This window comes from Rhodamnia argentea, chromosome 1, assembly GCF_020921035.1.
Source record: "Rhodamnia argentea isolate NSW1041297 chromosome 1, ASM2092103v1, whole genome shotgun sequence".
Taxonomy (NCBI): Eukaryota; Viridiplantae; Streptophyta; class Magnoliopsida; order Myrtales; family Myrtaceae; genus Rhodamnia; species Rhodamnia argentea.
Genome location: NC_063150.1, coordinates 35,006,739 through 35,027,156, shown reverse-complemented (window position 1 = coordinate 35,027,156; position 20,418 = coordinate 35,006,739). Strand labels below are relative to the sequence as shown.

At 39.3% G+C, this 20,418-nt stretch overlaps 1 protein-coding gene across 1 annotated transcript; it reads left to right on the top strand.

The window, feature by feature from the left end:
* Positions 1-747: 747 nt before the first annotated feature.
* Positions 748-14,824, top strand: LOC115730176 (DNA damage-binding protein 1). Its single transcript, XM_030660771.2, has 19 exons — positions 748-904; positions 2,254-2,302; positions 2,823-2,882; positions 2,992-3,083; positions 5,897-5,948; positions 6,068-6,130; positions 6,240-6,289; positions 6,958-7,033; positions 7,979-8,188; positions 8,298-8,404; positions 8,555-8,663; positions 9,042-9,242; positions 9,343-9,558; positions 10,293-10,403; positions 11,367-11,642; positions 11,965-12,239; positions 12,751-13,102; positions 13,184-13,468; positions 14,002-14,824. Exons 1-19 carry the CDS (start codon positions 801-803, stop codon positions 14,581-14,583), a joined length of 3,270 nt encoding a protein of 1,089 aa, XP_030516631.1. The 5' UTR covers positions 748-800; the 3' UTR covers positions 14,584-14,824.
* The last annotated feature ends 5,594 nt before the right edge of the window (positions 14,825-20,418 follow it).

The window sequence follows — 20,418 nt, the reverse complement described above, 5'->3', positions numbered from 1 at the left end:
AAGGCACTTTTTAGTTTTGGATTAATATCACGAAAAATTTTAAACTGGTATACTTGTGACAAATTATCTTAAACTATTTTTTTAACCATAAAAAACCTAAACTAATATACTTTTGACAAATTTACCCCAAACTGGTATACCGGTGACAAATCAACTCTTCGTTAGTTTTTATCAAATCTTATCATCAAATTGTTGATTTGGATGATACGTGACAATTACCGTATGTACATGTTTAGAGTTTTTACCTTCCATTTGTCACATGTGTATCAATTTAGTATTTTTCGTGGTATTAATATAATTTAACGGAATCTAATGGATGGTAAATTTGTCACACGTGTATCAGTTTGAGGTTTTTGATAGTAAAAAAAATCAATTTATGGTAAATTTATCACGTATGTATCGGTTTGAAGTTTTTGGTGGTCGAAAAAATAGTTTAGGATAAATTTATCACGTGTGTACCGGTTTGAATTTTTTGTAGTAAAAAAAAAATAGTTGGGAGTGAATTCATTATAGGTATATTGGTTTGAGATTTTTCGTGATATTTAACCTTTTAGTAGTTGTCTATATAAATTTATCAATTTTTGAAAGGCGTTAAATAGTTTCTAGAATTTAAGCAAAAAAATGAGGGATACTTTTTCGAGAAATCGTTTTTCTCTTCTCGCCGAACAAATGAGAACATACAAAGTGGCCTTCAGCCTCATTAGTCATTACAAGACTGCGCTTCACCGGGGCACTGTGAGCTGAGCCCTCGTTTGCCTCTTCGTCTTCTTCTTCTTCCTTGCATTTTGCAGCCGAAGAAGATGAGCGTGTGGAACTACGTCGTCACGGCGCACAAGCCCACCAACGTCACCCACTCCTGCGTGGGCAACTTCACCGGCCCTCAGGAGCTCAATCTCATCGTTGCGTACGCCCCCTTTTCCCCTCTCTTCTCTCCCGCTACAATCTTCCCAGCATTCGTCCCCAATCCGTTTGCTTTTTGCCCTCCTTTGGTGGCGGCTCATGGGTCATTAACTAGGTTTTGGGTTTTGAGAATAGTTAGAGGCTTTCGTCCGTTTCTTGTTGGCCTTCTTTCCCGGCTTGCTTTCGATTGGTTGACTGTATGTCCCATCTGGATGTGTGGAAATCTATTTTCTTAGGTAAATGCAGTTATTGGGGAGATGGTTTTTGCAGATTTTGGATTACCAAGGGGTAGACCACTCCAATTTCCATTTTTTAGATTTGGGATCTAGTATAATGCTGTTTTCGGGATTGGAGTAGTTTCACCGTGTGATTCTTATTTGATGCAAAAGATAAGGGTTGGGTCACACTTGCACGGTAACTTTGTCCGGGGGATTTAGTATAAATTCTGTTTTCGGGATTTTCGATTTCACGAGAAGTTGATCTAGCTGTACCTGTTCTACTTGGATTCTTTTGTGGGCATATTTGATACCTGAAGTGAATGGGGTTCTTTCTGCCAATCATGATCGTTTGCAGAAATCTTGTCTAGTAATTCTTAATGAAGACGGCATACGTACGGTTATAAGAGTGCATGCTGCATTGGTTTAGAACTCTAGGTTGTCATAATGTTAAAGAGTGCTTTTCAGCGGAAGTGTCATATGATTGGGGGGAGTAAATTGTTTTCGTCCAGGATGAAAGCTGAGCTTTAACTATTTAGTAGTTCAATACAAACGAAAGGGCTACTATCGTCAAATTTTGTGAGATTGAATTTGATCAATGATCAACATGTTGTACCCCCTACGCTGTTGTGCCCTTGGGGGGTTGCTGAAATATGGATGTAGATGGTAGCATATTGATTTGCTCAGTAGCTCACAGGTAGCTAAAAAGGCATATAATTGGTTGTCTGGGCTTGTCTTCTATAATCCACTTGGTTGTGTTAAAATTTTATTTTATTGTCTTCACCTTTTTTCTCCTTGTGAGAAAGTGCATTTGAATTTCCCTCTAATGTGCATTTTTTCATTTAGAGTCCAGACTTATCAATTTCCAATTGATGGATGTCATGCCATTGTGTTTGAATGGGTTCTTCCTCCCACCTGCCATATCTAAACTTTTTCCCCCTTATGTTAGTAATTGTTATCCACGCTTTGACATTTTCACGTTGTAGAATGTGAGTAATTTGTGTGACGATTTGCTATTTAGTTAGTTTGTGGTGAAGATAATTTGGCAGATGATTGTTGATTGCACTATTGCAGTTGTCAAATTTTAGATCAAAGTGCATTCTGTTAAAGTGATTTCACTTTTGTTTTTCTATTTCAGCAAATGCACTCGAATTGAAATACATTTGCTTACTCCTCAGGGTTTACAGGTATGGTATTTCCTTTTTATATTTTTGCTGGACTGACCAGGATTTTTTTTGTTCTGTTTGTAGTAATTTCTTTAGTTGTTTATGTAAAATCCTGCTTTCCCTTAGTTTTCTAGCTGTAGCCTTTAATTAATTTAAGTGATACATATCTTGGAGCCTTAGTTGAAGTTGTATCAAAAAACCTCCTTTGGCACTGGAAAAGATGTTCAATAGTTTGGTTAATCTTTCATTCATTTGTGGTCTCAAGTGAATCGGGTATGCTGTCACCATTAACATGTCTCCATGTTAAAATTTTGCTTTTTTTTTTCCCCTCCTTCGAAAGACTATGATTTCTTCATTTGATGCCATATATTAACTATGGATTCTTTGAACCTTGATTTTCTGTGAGTGGTTTTCAGGTATGTCCTTTCCTGTGCCTTAGATTTGTTAGTGCACTAAAATAATTTCTCCTTACAGTTTGGTTTGACTTGTCTTGGAACTAAACTCTTTCTTCTTCTTTTTTTTTTTTTCCCGGCTTTCACAGGCTATGCTGGATGTCCCAATTTATGGGAGAATTGCAACGCTTGAGCTTTTTAGGCCTCATGTGAGCCATCGATGTGATCATGTTTTTGTGGTCTCTTTTCTAGGTGATCACAATCATGTTTTTTGGTTCTTGTTTTTTAGTCCAAGTCCTTGTCCCTTTCTTGTAACAGGGTGAGGCACAGGATTTTTTATTCATTGCCACTGAAAGATACAAGTTCTGTGTTCTTCAATGGGATGCCGAGACATCTGAGCTTGTTACAAGGTTGGTATCCTTATTTGTGTAATCATTGTTGTTTGCGTTGTAGTTCTGTTGTGTGGGCTTATGCATCAATATATACACTATAGAGGCTCTAACAAACCAGGTTGCGGTTGTGGGAAATAAACCCTAGCCATTTTAGCACAATAGGATAGCCATGCGGTGTTTCATCTCCTTTTATACAAATATCATCTTTGGCTATTTTGGACCACCATGTCGGCTCATGTGGACTAATTAATTTAGGTGGGACTGTTTTCAACCTATAAAGCTTAAGCTGGTGGATGGAAGTTGATTTTAGCATTTTGCTGCAAAATTGGACAGATCTGGTAGAAGTGCACTAATTGCAAAAATGTGAAAGTTCAGTGCATCAGTCAAAGTTCAGCGACCTGATTGAAAAATTGCTGAAATCTAGTAAACGCCAATGGCATTATTCCGAAAATTAAGGAAATCTGAAAAGGAAAGGAACAAGAGAAACAATAATTGGGTAAATGATCCTGTCTGGAGCAGCTTTATCAATGGTACCTCAATGGCTGACAATTCTTGTCCCCCAAAGATTTGTTTGTGTGACAATGCAAACTCATGTGATAGATGGTGTATGAAAATCTAAGTAGTATTGATGCCGACACGCAACACGACACAACACGACACGTCGACACGACCTTTATAAAAAAATAGATAATTCCGACACGTTGGGACATGTTGTATATCAAATATATAGTTTTATATATAGAGGATAAATTATCATGTATTTATGAAAGTATCAACAGTGAGTTTTTTTTTTTTTTTTTTGTGCTAAGGATTCACTATTAGATTCTTTTTGGGCTGGCCGGGTATATAAATTTTAGTGTGGCAGGGTATGACTTAAGTATATATATTTTGATAAATTTACATTTTGACCCCTAATTTATTGAAAATTCTTGAAATTGATCTGTGCGTGTTGAAATGGAGTGTCGGGATGTTAGACTCATGTGTTGTTGGCATGTCCGGAGCGTTGACCATGTGTCGATCGCATGACGGAGAGTGTCGAACATGACACGGAAGCCCTCGAAGATGAAAATCGATCCTTCATGTCATCGGTCTTAGTGCAACATGACAAAATAACGATATCTACGAGTAATCTAGTCGAGGTGGGCCATTATTGGGGAATTGGGATAGGAATAAATGTAGGGCTGTTTGGTTTGTCATATGGATAACTGTAGCGTATGTAGCTCTCTCATAAGCATATTGTCAGTAAATAGATCTGTATGGACTATGGCATTCGGGGAGTAATAGGGACATATGCGTGTATTGTGTAAGGGTGTTTGGTTCCAAAGTGGGCTTGTGATCCCTGGTTCCAATCTTCAGTAAGTATATCCATATGGAATACGGCATTGGCAGAGCAATGGAGACATATGTGTGTATTTTGTAGGGATGTTCGATTCTAGAGTGGATCGGTTCTCGGTTGGGTGGCGTGATTCTAGGTCCCGGCCTTGAACCAAGAGCCGACCTTGTGATTTTCGGTTCCAAAAGATTGGAACCTATATTACACGGACACGCTCTCGGAGATAATTTTCATGTGTCGGACACCGACACTTGTCCGACACGCCGGGACACGATTCAACAGCAATCCAAAATTAATTCTCGCAAATCTTGTACTTCAAACTCATAATCTGTCCCAGTCCCCATGGGCCTTTAGCCCATCGACCCAAGCTTTCACGTAGGGTGGCCCATCAAACTCAAATGTGTTACCTCACGTGACTGAGCCTCCTTTTTATAAGAAGCTTTCTCTTACTTTCTCTATTACATGGCCGATGTGGGACAAGGAAATGCATAGGCAGATATAATTCCTTCATAGAGCATTATTATTTAATTCTCTTAGTAGGTCATTCCTCCCTCACAGGAAGAGTTCCCGGTCATGAAACTAAAAAAAGTTTAAGAGAATTATTATGTAAATTCATTCAAGGGCTTTTTTCATTATTTATTTATTTGTGACTTCAAGAAAATAATAATTTATCATGTCTATATAAAAATATATATTTAATGTACAACATGTCCCAAACGTGTCGAATTCTTTATTTTTTGAGAATTCACGTGTCGGCGTGTCGTGTCGCGTATCGTGTCCCGTGTCCGTGTAACATAGATTGGAACCAAGAATCAAACCGGTAACCAGCCAATTTCGATTCAACTCCCAGCTCTTCTTGGGAACCAACCTTACTTTGTGTTTTTGGTAAGAACCATATTTTTTATTTGTAAAATGCAAAAGTTGCATAATTTCGTTGCAAAAACATTTTTTAGTCAAGTGATTATATTTTTGTTTGTTAATGTTGAAAACTATTGTTCAATATTTGATGGGTGCAAAAGTGTGTGTCTATATATTTCTAATAGAGGCTTCAAAACCTGTTTAGAACTGGTTCAATCCTGGAAGCGGATTTGTTGAACCAGTTCCGGATTGAACCGGCGGTTCTGGCTTTGGAACTGGAAACTAAACCCGTCATGGCCCCGTTCTAGGTTCGAGGATTTTGGGGACTGAACCGGTTCTCTCTAAAAAGGGCGTTGAACTGGTACGTCCAGGTTGATTCGGTCCTATTTTTTGGGTTGCAATGATGGTTGCAGCGGACCTGGTGCTCAGCCTTAGTAATGTGGTCAGGATAGATTACTTGTTTTCAAATTGATGTAGCTTGGCTTGATTAGTGAATAATCTCTGATAAATGCTTCAGAGCAATATCATATTGAGTTGATCTTCTTTTGTCGGTACATTGACATATCTTGATTGTATTTTTTTTTTCTGAAATATATGAAAAAAATGTTATTGACTTGCACAATGATACTGCTTTTGTTAGGGCGATGGGCGATGTATCTGATCGGATAGGTCGTCCAACAGATAACGGTCAGGTATTTATTTTGACCTTTTATTAACTGATAAGGTGTGTTTGTTTTGTTTCTGCAGAGTTCCAAGAGATATTATTTCTTTGTGATTTATTCAACTCATTGGGTCCTCCGTTCTTCTGCAGATTGGAATAATTGATCCTGATTGTAGATTAATTGGTCTCCACTTATATGATGGGTTGTTTAAGGTGTGGATACAGCTAATTTCGACATATGCCCTTTTTGTTTGGTGAAATCTCTAGCTTTCGGGAAAATGGACCGGTTAAACCTACAACTGATTTGTGCAACTTCGGGCAGGTTATACCTTTTGACAATAAAGGGCAGCTTAAAGAAGCATTCAACATCAGGTACCTTTCCTTCTTTTGTGCTACTCCATCATAGTTGCCTTTTTGTGATGGACTGGGGTTAACTTGTCTCATTTTTCCTGGATAAATTCTTGTTGTATACTTGGTTGTGTTTTGAAGTACATAGAATTTCCAAGTCTTACTATAGCTAACATCCTTGTCTAGGTATACAGTGCAATACCACTTCTTGTTGTGCTACCTAAATGGTCTTGCTTCATGGTTTCATAGGGGGACATGTCATTGAGGAAGATGAAATGGCGTAAGGCATAGCTGACCCATGATATAAAATGACAATAGACCTTGTTGTTCTCGTTCTTGTTACTTCCTAGAGCACAGGACAAGGTTGCAATTTTTCAATTGTTATTTATCATGATCGCATTGATAGTTTTTTGACACGCTCTGTTTGTGTTGCTAATTTAGAGCTTGCACACCTCTCAGTATATCTCCTAGGCTTATATACAAATCTGTAGTGATGTCGTAAGTTATTACAAACTGCCTACAAACTGAAGCCAAATTTTAAGTTGCACTGTTGGATTTCTTTACTAAGTAAATGCAGTGGTTAGTCTTTCTTGTCTTTAAATGTATACTGTAATTTATTTAATTATTTAGGTCAACACATGTTTTTGAGATGCTTGTGGCTTGTTAGACTTGTGGTACTTTGATGATTTCAGGCTTGAAGAACTTCAAGTTCTGGATATAAAGTTTCTCTATGGTTGCTCAAAACCTACGATTGTTGTTCTATACCAGGTCCGTAACACGTTGTGTCTTATGCTCTAAGTTTTCATTGTACTATGTGTACGTGGTTGTTGGCATGTTGAAAACTTTGGGATTTCTGCAACTATGAGTGTTAGATATCTTCATGCTGCTTTGAAAAATCTATTGCGAGCTTGGCAGTTTAATGACATATTCTACTGTTAACCTGAGGCAACATTCTTGCTTTTCACCCTATGTCTCAAGCTCAGGTTGTCATCTAGATGCTTTTCCAAATCTCAGATATGGGAAGAGAAAAAATGTTCCGTTAATAAAGATGTGGTAAGTTCTGATGAATAGTATGAATGCGGATCTCTCATCCATTTAGATAATCAAGTTAGGGAAAATTGATGAAGCCATCTTCCTTGCCCAACATTAGTACCTTAATTGACCAACAATTTTTCAACGGAGATGCTATCAAGTAAATTCCAAATTGATGTTGTATCTGGCATGAAGTTGTAGTTGTACTTAGAAGTTGTTTAACCTGGTATGCTTATTGCATTTGGTGGGATGAAAGGGAGAGAGAGAAACAGGGGAGAAGAGGCGAAGTGGATTTCTCCTTTCAACCTAGAGTTTAGTTTTTCTTGAAGTGAAAGTTCAATAAAGAAAATTGGTACATAATATTATTCTATTCTTTGTGGAGATTGGGGTATTTCCACTTAGTTCTTGTGCATCGTTTTGGATTTATAGACCCTCCAGCATCTCTTGAATGAACAAAATGACTTAGACAAAAAAGAAGGTACCATGAGGAGGTGCAGATCGAGTAAATTAAGAACTTGATGTTGCAGTTGTAATTTTTTTGCCCCACATGATTGGATTGGAATGTTTTTCTTTTTCCCCTCATCATCTAAAGTCAATGCACATGGGCTTTGTGTGAAGTAGGATTCTTCTGCAATATGCAGCGCTGTGGTGATCATGAGAATGTTTTTTTGATTCTCACAGGATAACAAAGATGCTCGACATGTCAAGACTTATGAGGTTGCTCTGAAAGACAAGGATTTCGTTGAGGGTCCCTGGTCTCAAAACAATGTAGATAATGGTGCAGATCTGTTGATACCAGTGCCTCCCCCTCTATGTGGTGTTCTTATAATTGGGGAAGAAACAATTGTATATTGCAGTGCAAATGCATTTAAAGCAATACCAATTAGGCCGGTAAGTTAATTAAATCTTCTGTTGCTTGATGTTGTCTTGTTGTCCTATTCCTATTTGTAACTTATAGTAAAATCGTGTTCTTTTTCGGTGCTTCTGGTGCTTGTTTTAGTCCATCACTAAAGCATATGGAAGAGTCGATGCTGATGGTTCTAGGTATCTACTTGGTGATCATGCTGGGCTTCTCCACTTGCTTGTTATAACCCATGAGAAAGAAAAGTAAGCTATTAATGTTCTTATCTTAAATTCTATCATGTGTACATAGATATAGTTTGCTGGAGAACTTAATGTCAACAGATTAGCTTCATACTTTGCTTTTCTGGTAGTAGCTGAATATTTTTTGTCTTTTTTATATCTGCTGGCTGACAGAGTTACAGGCCTCAAGATTGAGCTTTTAGGAGAAACTTCAATTGCATCCACGATATCATACCTTGACAATGCCTTTGTTTTTATTGGCTCAAGTTTTGGTGATTCACAGGTGATGGCAACTATCTTGTGTGGTCATGTGCTTGCTCCTCCATTATCTGCACTCTATTGATATGCTTTACTATCTAGTTTTGTAGAAATATCTTATCAATCCACACTTGATGAGAAAGCACTCTTTTTCATTGCTGGATAAAATCTGCTTGAGATGATAGGGTTGGCCCTGTCTTATGGTTAATCTTGATGGGCAAGGTCATGAAGGGTCTGGTGTCATATCTTGAGAGTTAATTGTCGTAGAAGTCATCAAGTGAGATGGAGAGAATACGAGCCTAATCAATTGAAAGTACTTTTAAGGAGTGGATTTTCTTTGCCATTTTATGTTTCTCTCTTACTTTTTACCCCAGTGGTTTACACTCTAAGAGTGTTGTCGCAGCTTGTCAAGTTGAATCTACAACCTGATTCGAAGGGTTCATACGTGGAAGTTCTGGAGCGCTATGTTAACTTGGGACCCATCGTTGATTTCTCTGTGGTTGACCTTGAGAGGCAGGGTCAGGGTCAGGTTGTTACTTGTTCTGGAGCTTACAAGGATGGTTCTCTCCGTATAGTACGGAATGGCATAGGAATCAATGAACAGGTAGTTTACTTTTCCTTCTATGCATTAACCTTGTAAAATCACAGGTTAGTTTATGCTTTTTTACTTTGGTGTGTTTACTTATACGTGCAAAATATTGTAGGCATCTGTAGAACTACAAGGCATTAAAGGAATGTGGTCTTTGAGATCTTCTATAGACGATCCTTTTGACACTTTCCTGGTTGTAAGCTTTATTAGTGAGACAAGAATTTTGGCCATGAATCTTGAAGATGAGTTGGAAGAAACTGAGATAGAGGGTTTTTGTCCTCAAGTTCAAACTCTCTTCTGCCACGATGCTGTGCACAATCAACTTGTCCAAGTAAGTTCTCTCATCACGTTTTCTTTTAATTCATATTCATATTGAAATTTTGTATGCTTGAGTACTTTTTCTTTGTTATGATAGAAATGACTTGATGAGAGCTATTTTCATTGAACTTTGACACCATGGATGATACACTGCATGTCAGAATACTGAAAAACCAATGGCATGTGTGACTAATAGCAGCATCATATACCTTCCAGTAGTTGATCTCTATCTTCTGCCTCTGTTGTTATTGTGCGACCTTTTGAGTGGTTTGTACGCTGCATACTAATTTTGAAACATGGCTCTATTTTGGTTAGGGCAGTGGTAGATCAGTGATTCTTGTTAATGTATGGCTAGTTTAGTTGCAACTTGTGTAGCTGTCATGGAGAAAATACGAGGTTGTCTGTATAACAACTATAATCAGGTAGAGGAATGGAATATTCCTCCCCTTGTACTTCATACTTGCTGTTGCTCTTTGCCAATTAGTTTCACTTAGACATTTACGCCCAATGAAAAGGAAGTCTTTTAGGAAATTTCTCTGGGAAGGCTTGGAAGATGAGTTTACAAACCAGTTAATGAACTGGAGCTGTAAGATTGGCAGGAAATAATTTTAATCCTGTGAGCTTACTTGCTTTTGAAATTCAAGAACGCTATGAGTTAACTGCACCTGTAACTTCTGTTGCCCTGTTTGCTTTCATCTCTTCTTTTCGCACATTGTCAATGTCGGTGTTTGATGATCCCGATTGCAGGTGACTTCAAGCTCTGTGAGACTTGTAAGCTCTATGACGAGAGAGCTGAGGAATGAATGGCATTCTCCACAAGGATATTCTATTAATGTTGCCACTGCTAATGCCACTCAGGTTTGCCCTTTCAAAGATGTTGCTAGGTCTTATAAGTTTGGGCTCAGCCATGTCTCATGTGGTATCGATGTCCATTGGTTGATCTTAAATGCCATATTACGTGGAATTCTTTCATAAGAAGCTTATGATTGAAAATGGTCACTTGCTTCAGAAAGAATGTGACTCAGTTAAAATATATAGTTTATGCTTTTGGGTGGTGTCTTGCTGGGATACATGTTGATAGGAATGATGTCGCTGCTCCTCTATGAGCAGGAAATTGGGAAGGGAAACAATGCATGAAGTTAGATGCATGGTGTTATCTTTGTCTATGATATCTGTTGCATGTAATAGAGCTTCATAGTCTGTAAAATTTTGTCCGAAGCTTTGTCTCCTTTTATTTAAGCTAGCTACAAAAAGTTTGGGAACCTGATATGTTAGCTTGTTTACGGATGAAAATGTTTTCCATTTCTATGGTTGAGAAATCTCTTTCAAATTTTCTCTTTGTTCATGTATTCATGTCAAGTTTCCTTTTGTGAATCATTCATGTTTTTCCTCAACGGGTGGTTGACCTGTTGTGTCCATGCACTCAGAAATGATTGAAAGTGGCATGGACCAAGAAGTCCATGACTTTATTTGACTGTCATTTGGCTCTCTGTTATAGAACAGTTCCGGGCGGTATACAGATTCAAATCAGTTATTCACTGATCGAGTCTTTCTTTTATTTGATGCAAATTGTGCCATGCTCTACATACCGTCAAGCGTGAAGGCCGGCCTAAAACCTGATGATTCTGCTCTCATTTTTCGTTTTGCTTTATTGCTTATTTGGACTTTTTATGTTGGTCTCTTGATTGCCAACCTTGTCATGCCATTTTCTTTTCCCTTGGTGATCTCTGAAGAATCTTAATTACCTCTTGATAATAGCTCTGCACATCCATGCTTGCATGAAGGTACCTTTGCATTCTTTCTGACCTTCTGTCACAACAGGTTCTACTGGCAACTGGAGGTGGTAATCTTGTTTATCTAGAAATCGGCGATGGGGTTTTGAAAGAAATCAAACATGTACAGCTAGAATATGAGATCTCATGCCTTGACATTAATCCCATCGGGGAGAATCTCCATTACAGTCAGCTGGCAGCAGTTGGAATGTGGACGGATATAAGTATTAGGATATTTTCATTGCCAGACTTGAATCTCATTACCAAGGAGAATTTGGGAGGAGAAATAATACCTCGTTCTGTTCTGCTCTGTGCCTTTGAAGGGGTATGATGCATTCCTTTTGTTTTTTTCTTTACATTTGAAGCTTCTGCATTGTTTATTATGTAGAACTTGCTCCATGGTGGTGTATATCTAAACCCAGGTATCTGGATGAGATTATGTGGATAGGAGTGTAACACTGGTAGGAAATTTTTTGCCTGCTATTTATTTGACTGGTAACATTTTCTTTTCCTGAGAAATATCAAGTAGCACGTGTGGGCTGGGAACTCAAACTCTGTATTTTTATTTTCAAGATCATATAGTGGTTAAGCACAGATTTTTTTTTTCCTTTTTGCTTATCACTCTTATCTCATCTTTCCCTTGACAGATATCTTACCTCTTATGTGCTCTTGGAGATGGTCATCTCTTAAACTTTCAATTGAACATGCATTCTGGTGAGTTAACAGATAGGAAGAAGGTGTCTCTCGGGACTCAGCCCATTACCCTCCGTACGTTCTCATCAAAAAATACTACGCATGTATTTGCTGCGTCAGATAGGCCAACCGTCATTTACAGCAGTAACAAAAAGTTACTCTACAGTAATGTAAATCTCAAAGAAGTGAGCCACATGTGCCAATTCAACTCTGCTGCTTTTCCTGACAGGTATTTTGAGCAATGGTGATACATAGTGGAATTTTTTCATGGTGCTATTAGCATGTGCTGGATATCCTTTTTTAGGATGAAAACTTTTTGATGGTCATTCGGTGCTACTTCTTGCATAAATAATTCTTTGTTTGCTGATATTTTGAAGACTGAAGAGAATGGATGAAGAAATTTAGATGTTAATCGGTGGTGTTTGTGGCATGAAACTGATACTTGTTTTGTGAAGAATGCTATTTTGTAAGCTGTTGATTTTGGATGCTTGCTTACAGAATTTGACTCAGTTCTTAGTGGGGGCTCTTTTTTCAATGAAAATAATGAGCTCATTCTGGTTTTTGTGTAATTATGTTTTTCTTACTTTTTCTAGGCAATTATTTAGGGTGATTGAATTGATCTCTTCCAATGCTCTTCGCTTGGCTCAACTCCTGCCTTAAATTATGAGATAAAACCGCTTTCTTGTTTCACATGATGAATAGATGATCTATTCTTAGTGACTTATTTCTTTCATTGACAGTCTGGCAATTGCGAAAGAAGGCGAGCTTACTATTGGTACCATTGATGATATCCAGAAACTTCACATCCGCTCTATCCCCCTTGGGGAGCATGCACGACGCATTTGCCATCAGGAGCAGTCTCGGACTTTTGCAATTTGTAGCATGAAGTACAACCAGTCGAGTGCTGAAGAATCTGAAATGCATTTTGTTCGGCTTTTAGATGACCAGACTTTTGATTTCATGTCCACTTACCCGCTTGATACATTTGAGCACGGTTGCTCCATACTTAGTTGTTCCTTTTCTGATGACAATAATGTGTATTACTGTGTTGGGACTGCATATGTGCTGCCGGAAGAAAATGAACCAACCAAGGTTAGATGCATCGTGCATGAAGCCAATCTGATATTCTTTCTGCAGATTAGTAATGTTTTAATTATATTACTTTAATTGCAGGGCCGGATATTAGTTTTCATTGTTGAGGATGGGAAATTACAGCTGATTGCTGAAAAAGAGACCAAGGGGGCTGTTTACTCTTTGAATGCTTTTAATGGAAAGCTATTAGCTGCAATCAATCAAAAAATTCAATTGTACAAGTGGATGCTGCGAGATGATGGTTCTCGTGAATTGCCAGCTGAATGCGGACATCACGGTCACATACTTGCCCTCTATGTACAAACTCGCGGAGACTTCATTGTAGTTGGTGATCTGATGAAGTCAATATCCCTGCTGATATACAAGGCAAGTAATTTTGTAGTTTAGAGTACTTCATTTCTGGAGTTTCTCCTCTCTGTGATCTTCAATCTTAACACCGACATTGTAAAGAAATCTCCTCTTGTCTGTACCCTTTTACCTTCTAGAACAGTTGTGCGATTGTAGTTGTTAGTTGTCCCTTTAGACATGGACACGAGCACAAGTCTGAGTCTGTAAGAATCCTATAACAAACATTTCATCATGTTTCTCAATCGGGAAAGCCCAACATCTGAACTTTAAATCTGTGCACATCCAAATCGAGGTTGCCATGTTCATAGCCCCTTTTTCATGTGTATGTCAAAAGCATAATATATTTTTCCGAGTGGCTTTTGAGGGGGACCAATTTGAAAAAGTAGCACTAGAGGGTTTGGTCTATTTGGGGGAAGTACATGTCCTTGGTTTCTTAGTGCAACCCAAACTTAAGTTTCAATCCTTTGTTCTGATTTGAAGAAACTCTTGGTCTCGTCCATAGATTTAACCACTCTCTTTCAGACTTACCATTCTTTCATTTTGTCATCCAGCATGAGGAGGGTGCCATTGAGGAGCGGGCACGTGATTACAATGCAAATTGGATGTCTGCTGTTGAGATTCTCGATGATGACACTTATCTTGGTGCTGAAAATAACTTCAACCTCTTCACAGTGAGGAAGAACAGCGAAGGTGCCACCGATGAGGAGAGGGGCCGTCTTGAGGTGGTTGGCGAGTATCACCTTGGGGAATTCGTTAACCGGTTCCGCCATGGTTCCCTCGTGATGCGGTTGCCGGATTCCGATGTCGGTCAGATTCCGACCATCATATTTGGCACGGTTAACGGCGTGATTGGAGTGATTGCCTCGCTCCCTCATGATCAGTATGTATTTCTAGAGAAGCTTCAGTCAAACTTGAGAAAGGTAATTAAAGGAGTTGGAGGACTGAGCCATGAGCAGTGGAGGTCGTTTTACAACGAGAAGAAGACCGTGGATGCTCGGAATTTCTTGGATGGAGATCTCATCGAATCGTTCCTAGACCTTAGCCGTGGGCGGATGGATGAGATATCCAAAGCAATGAGTGTTTCGGTGGAGGAACTCTGCAAGAGAGTTGAAGAGTTGACCAGACTGCATTGATTGTAAGACCACAAAGGATGTAATATTTTCTCTTTTACCTCTTGTTTTTTCTTTGTTGTTTTCATTTTTTACCTTGTGTCAAAGGTTTTAGATATGTGTGGGATCTTGTATTCTCGCTCTTGGGTCTGAAACTTTTATGGTCTTCTGTGTTGGAAAGGAAACTAGTATATGCATGAAATGATAAAGCATGTTGTTGGCTCTGTTTTGCGAGTTCCATTATATTATTTGCTACTCCATCTCTCTCTCTCTCTCTCCAGTGCAAATTTTCCTGCTCGTGTGTTTATTTTACTGTGACTGGTGCTATTTGCAACATTTTCCCTATAATTTGAGCTATAAAAATTAGTCTAAGTTAGGCTGGCACGTTTAGAATACAGTTTATGAGGATTTGATATCGAGTTCTTGCCTTTCACCGGTTGGAATTCGTACCCAGTATATTCTTTCAAATATAGTTACGAAAATGTTTCATAGCTATGTATAACTCTACATGGTACGGTACAATTACGACACTTTAGACTTGATTATGACTATGCATCAAAATATTGTACGTATTATCACAACCCTTTTGTATTTTGTGGCGGTTGCACGTCGTAAAGTTGTACGGGCTACCAGGCATACCATAGAGGACCCATATCTTTGCGCCTTATGTATTATATACTTCTAAAAGATGCTAGCCATCAGTTTGACTTATCTATTCTCAGAACAAACGTATGTTTCATATTTGTGCATCAGCATCGCGAGATTCGAAACGGTAAAGTCTTCATTAATCTCGTGTTTTCATATGTTCAGTCATCACATAACATTTTAGATTGACGGTTAATAGAAAAAGGACAGGCACGTATCGCGCGAGAGCAATTTTGTGTTTGAACCTCCCATCTCAATTTTTGCGCATGTCTCGCTTTGCCCGAGTTAAAAAGAGCATGTATTTCACCGACTCGGAGTTTATCTACTTGAGGCGAGCGAAGTTTCTGTGCATAGGGAAGTTAAGAAATTATGTGCATGCAAATTCAATGCTATCAAGATAACCATCGTCATTTCAATCCCACGCCACGGTTAACATGAAGGCACGTGTAGTACACACCTAAGTGATGTGCATGACATAAGTTTGATTCCCTTTGTCGTAGGAGAATGAATTCTGTGACATCCCGGAAACTGGCTCCTTCCCTTTTAAAGCCTCGAATAAATGAAAAGTCTCATTGATGTATTTCAATTTAATCTCACTCGGGAATCGTCCATGTTGGGCACAACCAATGTCGCCATGGCTCGAGTAATTCTTAAACGTGATTTTAATCACGAGCCGATACGCGTAACTCCTAAAAGCCGCCCGTTAGTTTGAGATACGCTGAAAATTTTATTGATCGAGACTAATCGCGAATCAAGCTTCTGCATTTGACGTCGGACCTTCAGGGGTTTTAATAAATAAAATTTTGGACGTTTCCTCATCCCGTGTACAATTCCTTCACGGTTCGCCCCAAGAGGTTCGGAAAAAATAGATTTGGACTGGAAATGGGAAAGGACCCATTTGCCCTCGAAAAATATCCCATTTTTCACTTGGATCGAAGGGTATTTTGGTCATTTTTCCCCTTGGCCGAGATTGACTAGTCTTTGGGGGGAGGAAAATTATTTTTTTTACCCCTCTTGACTTTGTGGACTCAAATAATTATTCTAACCTATAATAGTTATTATTTTGACCTTCTTCCTCTTCATTTTTCAAGAATCTTCTCTCTCTAGCTCACTTTTTCTCTCCCTCTCTCTCTTGGCCGAATTCTCTACTCCACCACCATCCTCACCTAAAATTCTTCAAGCTTTCACCGGTATCGCTTTGGATCGCTTGGGGTTATTGGATCGTCATCGAGTCGCCGGCCGTGCAAGGACCGCCGGAATCGCCGCTTGATTCAAGCTTTTCCTCAACCGTTCAACGGAGGTTTTTGCTAGTTTTTAAGATAGGTTGCTAAGAGACAATGTATTTGCGAATTTATGATGAAGAAATTGTTGGGATTGAGCTTGAATGGAGGTGGCCGAAAATTGCATGAAGGAGGAGAGAGAAAACTTGTTCTTGAAGTGAATAGTGAAGTCAAGAGGATTTGTGTGGTCAAAGTTGGACTATGGTTACTTTATGCCTAATCCTAGTTACTTTATGCTATTTTTTAATCATGGTTAGGTTAGTTATGGACTCTAGTTAATTTTTGAACCATGGTTAGTTTATAATTTAACTATAGTTACTTTTATGTGACATATGTTGTTATGCCATGGTGTTAATTAAATGTGGTATTATTATTATAGTTTAGTACTATAGTAGAATTAATTGCACGTTAGAAAATTATTATTGTTCGGCCCTGATAAATTCCCATGTTAGTATAGTTTTAATCGCACGTTATTTATTATTGCTACGTTAGCATAATATGGTCGTATGGCGTGGATTGGATTCTATGGTAGCATAAATTGATTGGGTAGTCTGGATTAATCTTTGGATTAGTGTGAGTTAATCGGATGGTCCCGATTTATTAATTCGCTAACATGAGTGAATCACGTGGTCCCGAACTATTCTCAGAAAATGTGAGGGTCGTATTCAATCAAGTCGTCCGAGGCCAAAGTGAGCCATATTCGTCCGATTGTCCGAGATCGAGAAAATGTGAGGGTCGTATTCAATCAAGTCGTCTGAGGCCAAAGTGAGTCGTATTCGTCTGTTTGTCCGAGATCGAGAATGTATGAAAGTCGTGTTCAATTAAGTCGTCCGAGACCAAAGTGAGTCGTCTTCGACTAATTGTCCGAGACTTAATCCGGACGTGTTCCTATGTGTCCGAGACCGATATTTTTGGGTCGTATTCCTTTGTGTCCGAGACCCTGGTATATATATAAAGAGCCGTGTTCTATAAAGGTCCGAGGCTCAATGTTATGAACTTGTATGATGTCGGCGGAGTAACGTGGAATATTTTCGGAGTAACGTGGAATGTTTGGAGTAACGTGGAATATTCTGGAGTAACGTGGAATATTTTGGAGTAGCGTGGAATATTTTCGGAGTAACGTGAAAATTTTCGGAGTAATGTGGATATTTATATTAAGGCATGATGCGTTAAACACGGGCCCTGGAGCACGTAGAATATTTTATCGTCAGATTGAGGCATGGAACGCCGAAACGGGAGTAACGTAGAATATTTGAGAAGTTGTGAGAATTTTCTGGAATTTAATTGTGGAATTTTTGGTAGAAAGGAAAGAGTTGTTGGAAATTGTTGTTCGCCTAGGTTGTGTCTGGAGGCACTAACGACCTGGTTTAGGGTTAGAGATTTTCCTATCGAGATTTTATCTCACCCCGTCGTAGGTTCGTTGTTTTTCAGACCCTCCACCTCAGACATGAGTGTTCCGCCCCCGAAGTTCGGTATTCCTCGGGACATGGATACGCAGGTGACAGAGTATCCTGTCGGGGAGGACCAAGTCTATTATAGGTACGGTACTACAGTTTAGGTAGACACTGGAGAGCTCTACTGGAATCCCTAGACATATGTGGCATGGACTTATCGTCACGGGGACCTGACCATGGGACCATTGAGAGGTTTCGACGTTCCCTTTAATGGAGTCGGGGAGTACGATCCTGCGAATGCTGCACCTCCAGATGGAGAGGTGGTGAATCCCGATGCTGCACCTGAAGTTTTGGCGCCCGACCCCGTAACTGCGGTACCTGCGGAAGAAGATGGCGAAGTTGTGGAGCCTTCGGATGCCGAGCAGTCTCCGGAGTTGGATGAGGACGAGCTGGCAGCCCGATACGAGTTTGTGCTGAATAGCGAGGACGAAGATTAGGATAGTTGGTCTCTTAGTTTTTGTAGCGTGTTGTATTTTGGTTGTGTAGCGGGTTTCGACCACGTGTCTTTTTGTTATAGATGGTCACGGGCTTGTATAGTGGCCCCTGAAGCCTTAGGTTTGACAGTTTGTAACAATTATGTATATATGTACATACGTGTGTTTTTACCATCCCAAGTTATCGTAGTAGTTGGTTTTCTATACGGAGATTGTTGTTGCTTCTGCGGAAAAATCTTATTTTGTTAGCCTTTGGATCCTGGAGAACTGTACACAGTCGTGGCCAGGTGGGATATCGACGGCTCGTAGGGTTCGGATCGTGACAAATTCTGTGGCCGTGATTGCGGTCGCCGTTCTTGCTCATGTCTTGCTATGTGCTCCTTGAGTCTACAAAAATGGAAACCATCTAGAACCAACTCGTTGGCAAGATTGGAAGCTAACAGGACAAAACATACCTACTTACTTACGAGTGCAACTCTCACCAATGCCACTACGCATTACTCTATGGGCAACTCTTATTGCACATACATTAGATTCCTAATTACACAAAAAAACCTCTAATTAACTTTACCTAATTCGGGATAACATGGTGTGCAAACCTTTTAAAAGGAAAATTGACTCCTTATCCAATTGAATTTGTTCATTTTGTTTAATGGCAGCTTTAGTTCAATGGCCTTTAAGAAAACGGTATGTGAGTCCAGCAATCAGTCCACTATTCGAACGCCCGCAGAGGGTCCTCCTTTGAGAATGCGCCATTAGTCATTTAGTAATTCGGTTTCGTGTTCTATCACCATCTCTTTTTTTCGGATAATTATCCAAAAAAATCCTAATCTTATTGTACGGTGGCCAATTCAGTCTAAACCTTTTAATTGTGCCGATTTAGTCATAAACCTTTTGGCGATTTGCAAATTCAATCCTAAACCTTTTGAAGTTTTGCCAATTTAGTCATAAAATCTATTATTTGCATAGTTATGCGAAAGGACTGCATTGACAAATCGTCAAAAGATTTAGGACTAAATTGGTAAAAATAAAAAAAGTTGTAGGACTAAGTTGGCATAATTGAAAGGTGTAGGACTGAATTAATCGCCGTATAATAAGTTTAGGATATTTTGGGCAATTTTTTCCTATTTTTTATTATCTCAGGATTAGAGCTCGGCATGTCATCGTGCTTGATGGATGGAAGCTACACTTCAAGATAAAGAAAAGGAGGGAGATTGAGAAGATGGAAGATGTGACCTCCATGTCATCCACTACGAGAAAAACTCTTGTCAACTTCGCACCTTCATTTTTGTGCAGAAATTTCTATCTTGGTTATTATATTTGGTTATATGGTGGCTGTAAATTGGCCATTTAAGATCATCGAAACGAAAGAAAATTCATCACATGTGCCGAATCCCTATACCATTTCCTTCTCTTTCACTTTGGCCGATGTGGGTTCACCTGGTTCTAGCATCTTCATTGGGGAATTTCCCATCTAAGTAGGAGCTTTCCAAAGAAATAGCTTAGTAGCCACAGGGCGCTTGGGATGATTTTAGGTGCAGCGTATTCCCTTTGTTTATACAATCGTATGTGATTTCTGAAAATTTAAAACCTGATTTCCTTCATAAAAACTTCGATATAAGTGGCAGAAAAGTTCCTTATTCCACCTTTTCTTGTTGGAGGGGCGACCATCTGTCGAACCGAAGAAAAACGGGTGTACCAATGTGATCACAGCGTTGTAGGTGTCTGCGATGGAATTGATGCGACTTCCCATTCTTGCTTTGGGCGGCATAGCCCGTCGTAGATGTCCCCCTTTAGTTAATCCATGTCTTTAGTCTTATAAGGAGCTTGACTTTACTAAAAAAATTAAGGCTCGTCGGAGCTGTTTTTTCATCTGAGCCATGTCTTGCGGGGTGGGACTGAAAGAAAGAAAGGACCGGGGCCAACCATGCACGGTTCTTCTCGACCGTATCTCCAAAAGACAATTGAACGAATGACTCGCGAATGCTGCCGGGTTGGACGAGCCAATAACTCGGCCGCGTTTGGTCTGTTCTGTCAGTAAATCCT

Bases quoted from the DNA above. Each gene is read 5' to 3' on its own strand.
- LOC115730176 (XM_030660771.2), top strand. From the start codon at position 801: ATGAGCGTGTGGAACTACGTCGTCACGGCGCACAAGCCCACCAACGTC. The intron at 2,883-2,991 runs GTGAGCCATCGA...TTCTTGTAACAG, and splicing joins TTGAGCTTTTTAGGCCTCAT to GGTGAGGCACAGGATTTTTT. The intron at 6,131-6,239 runs GTGTGGATACAG...AACTTCGGGCAG, and splicing joins TATATGATGGGTTGTTTAAG to GTTATACCTTTTGACAATAA.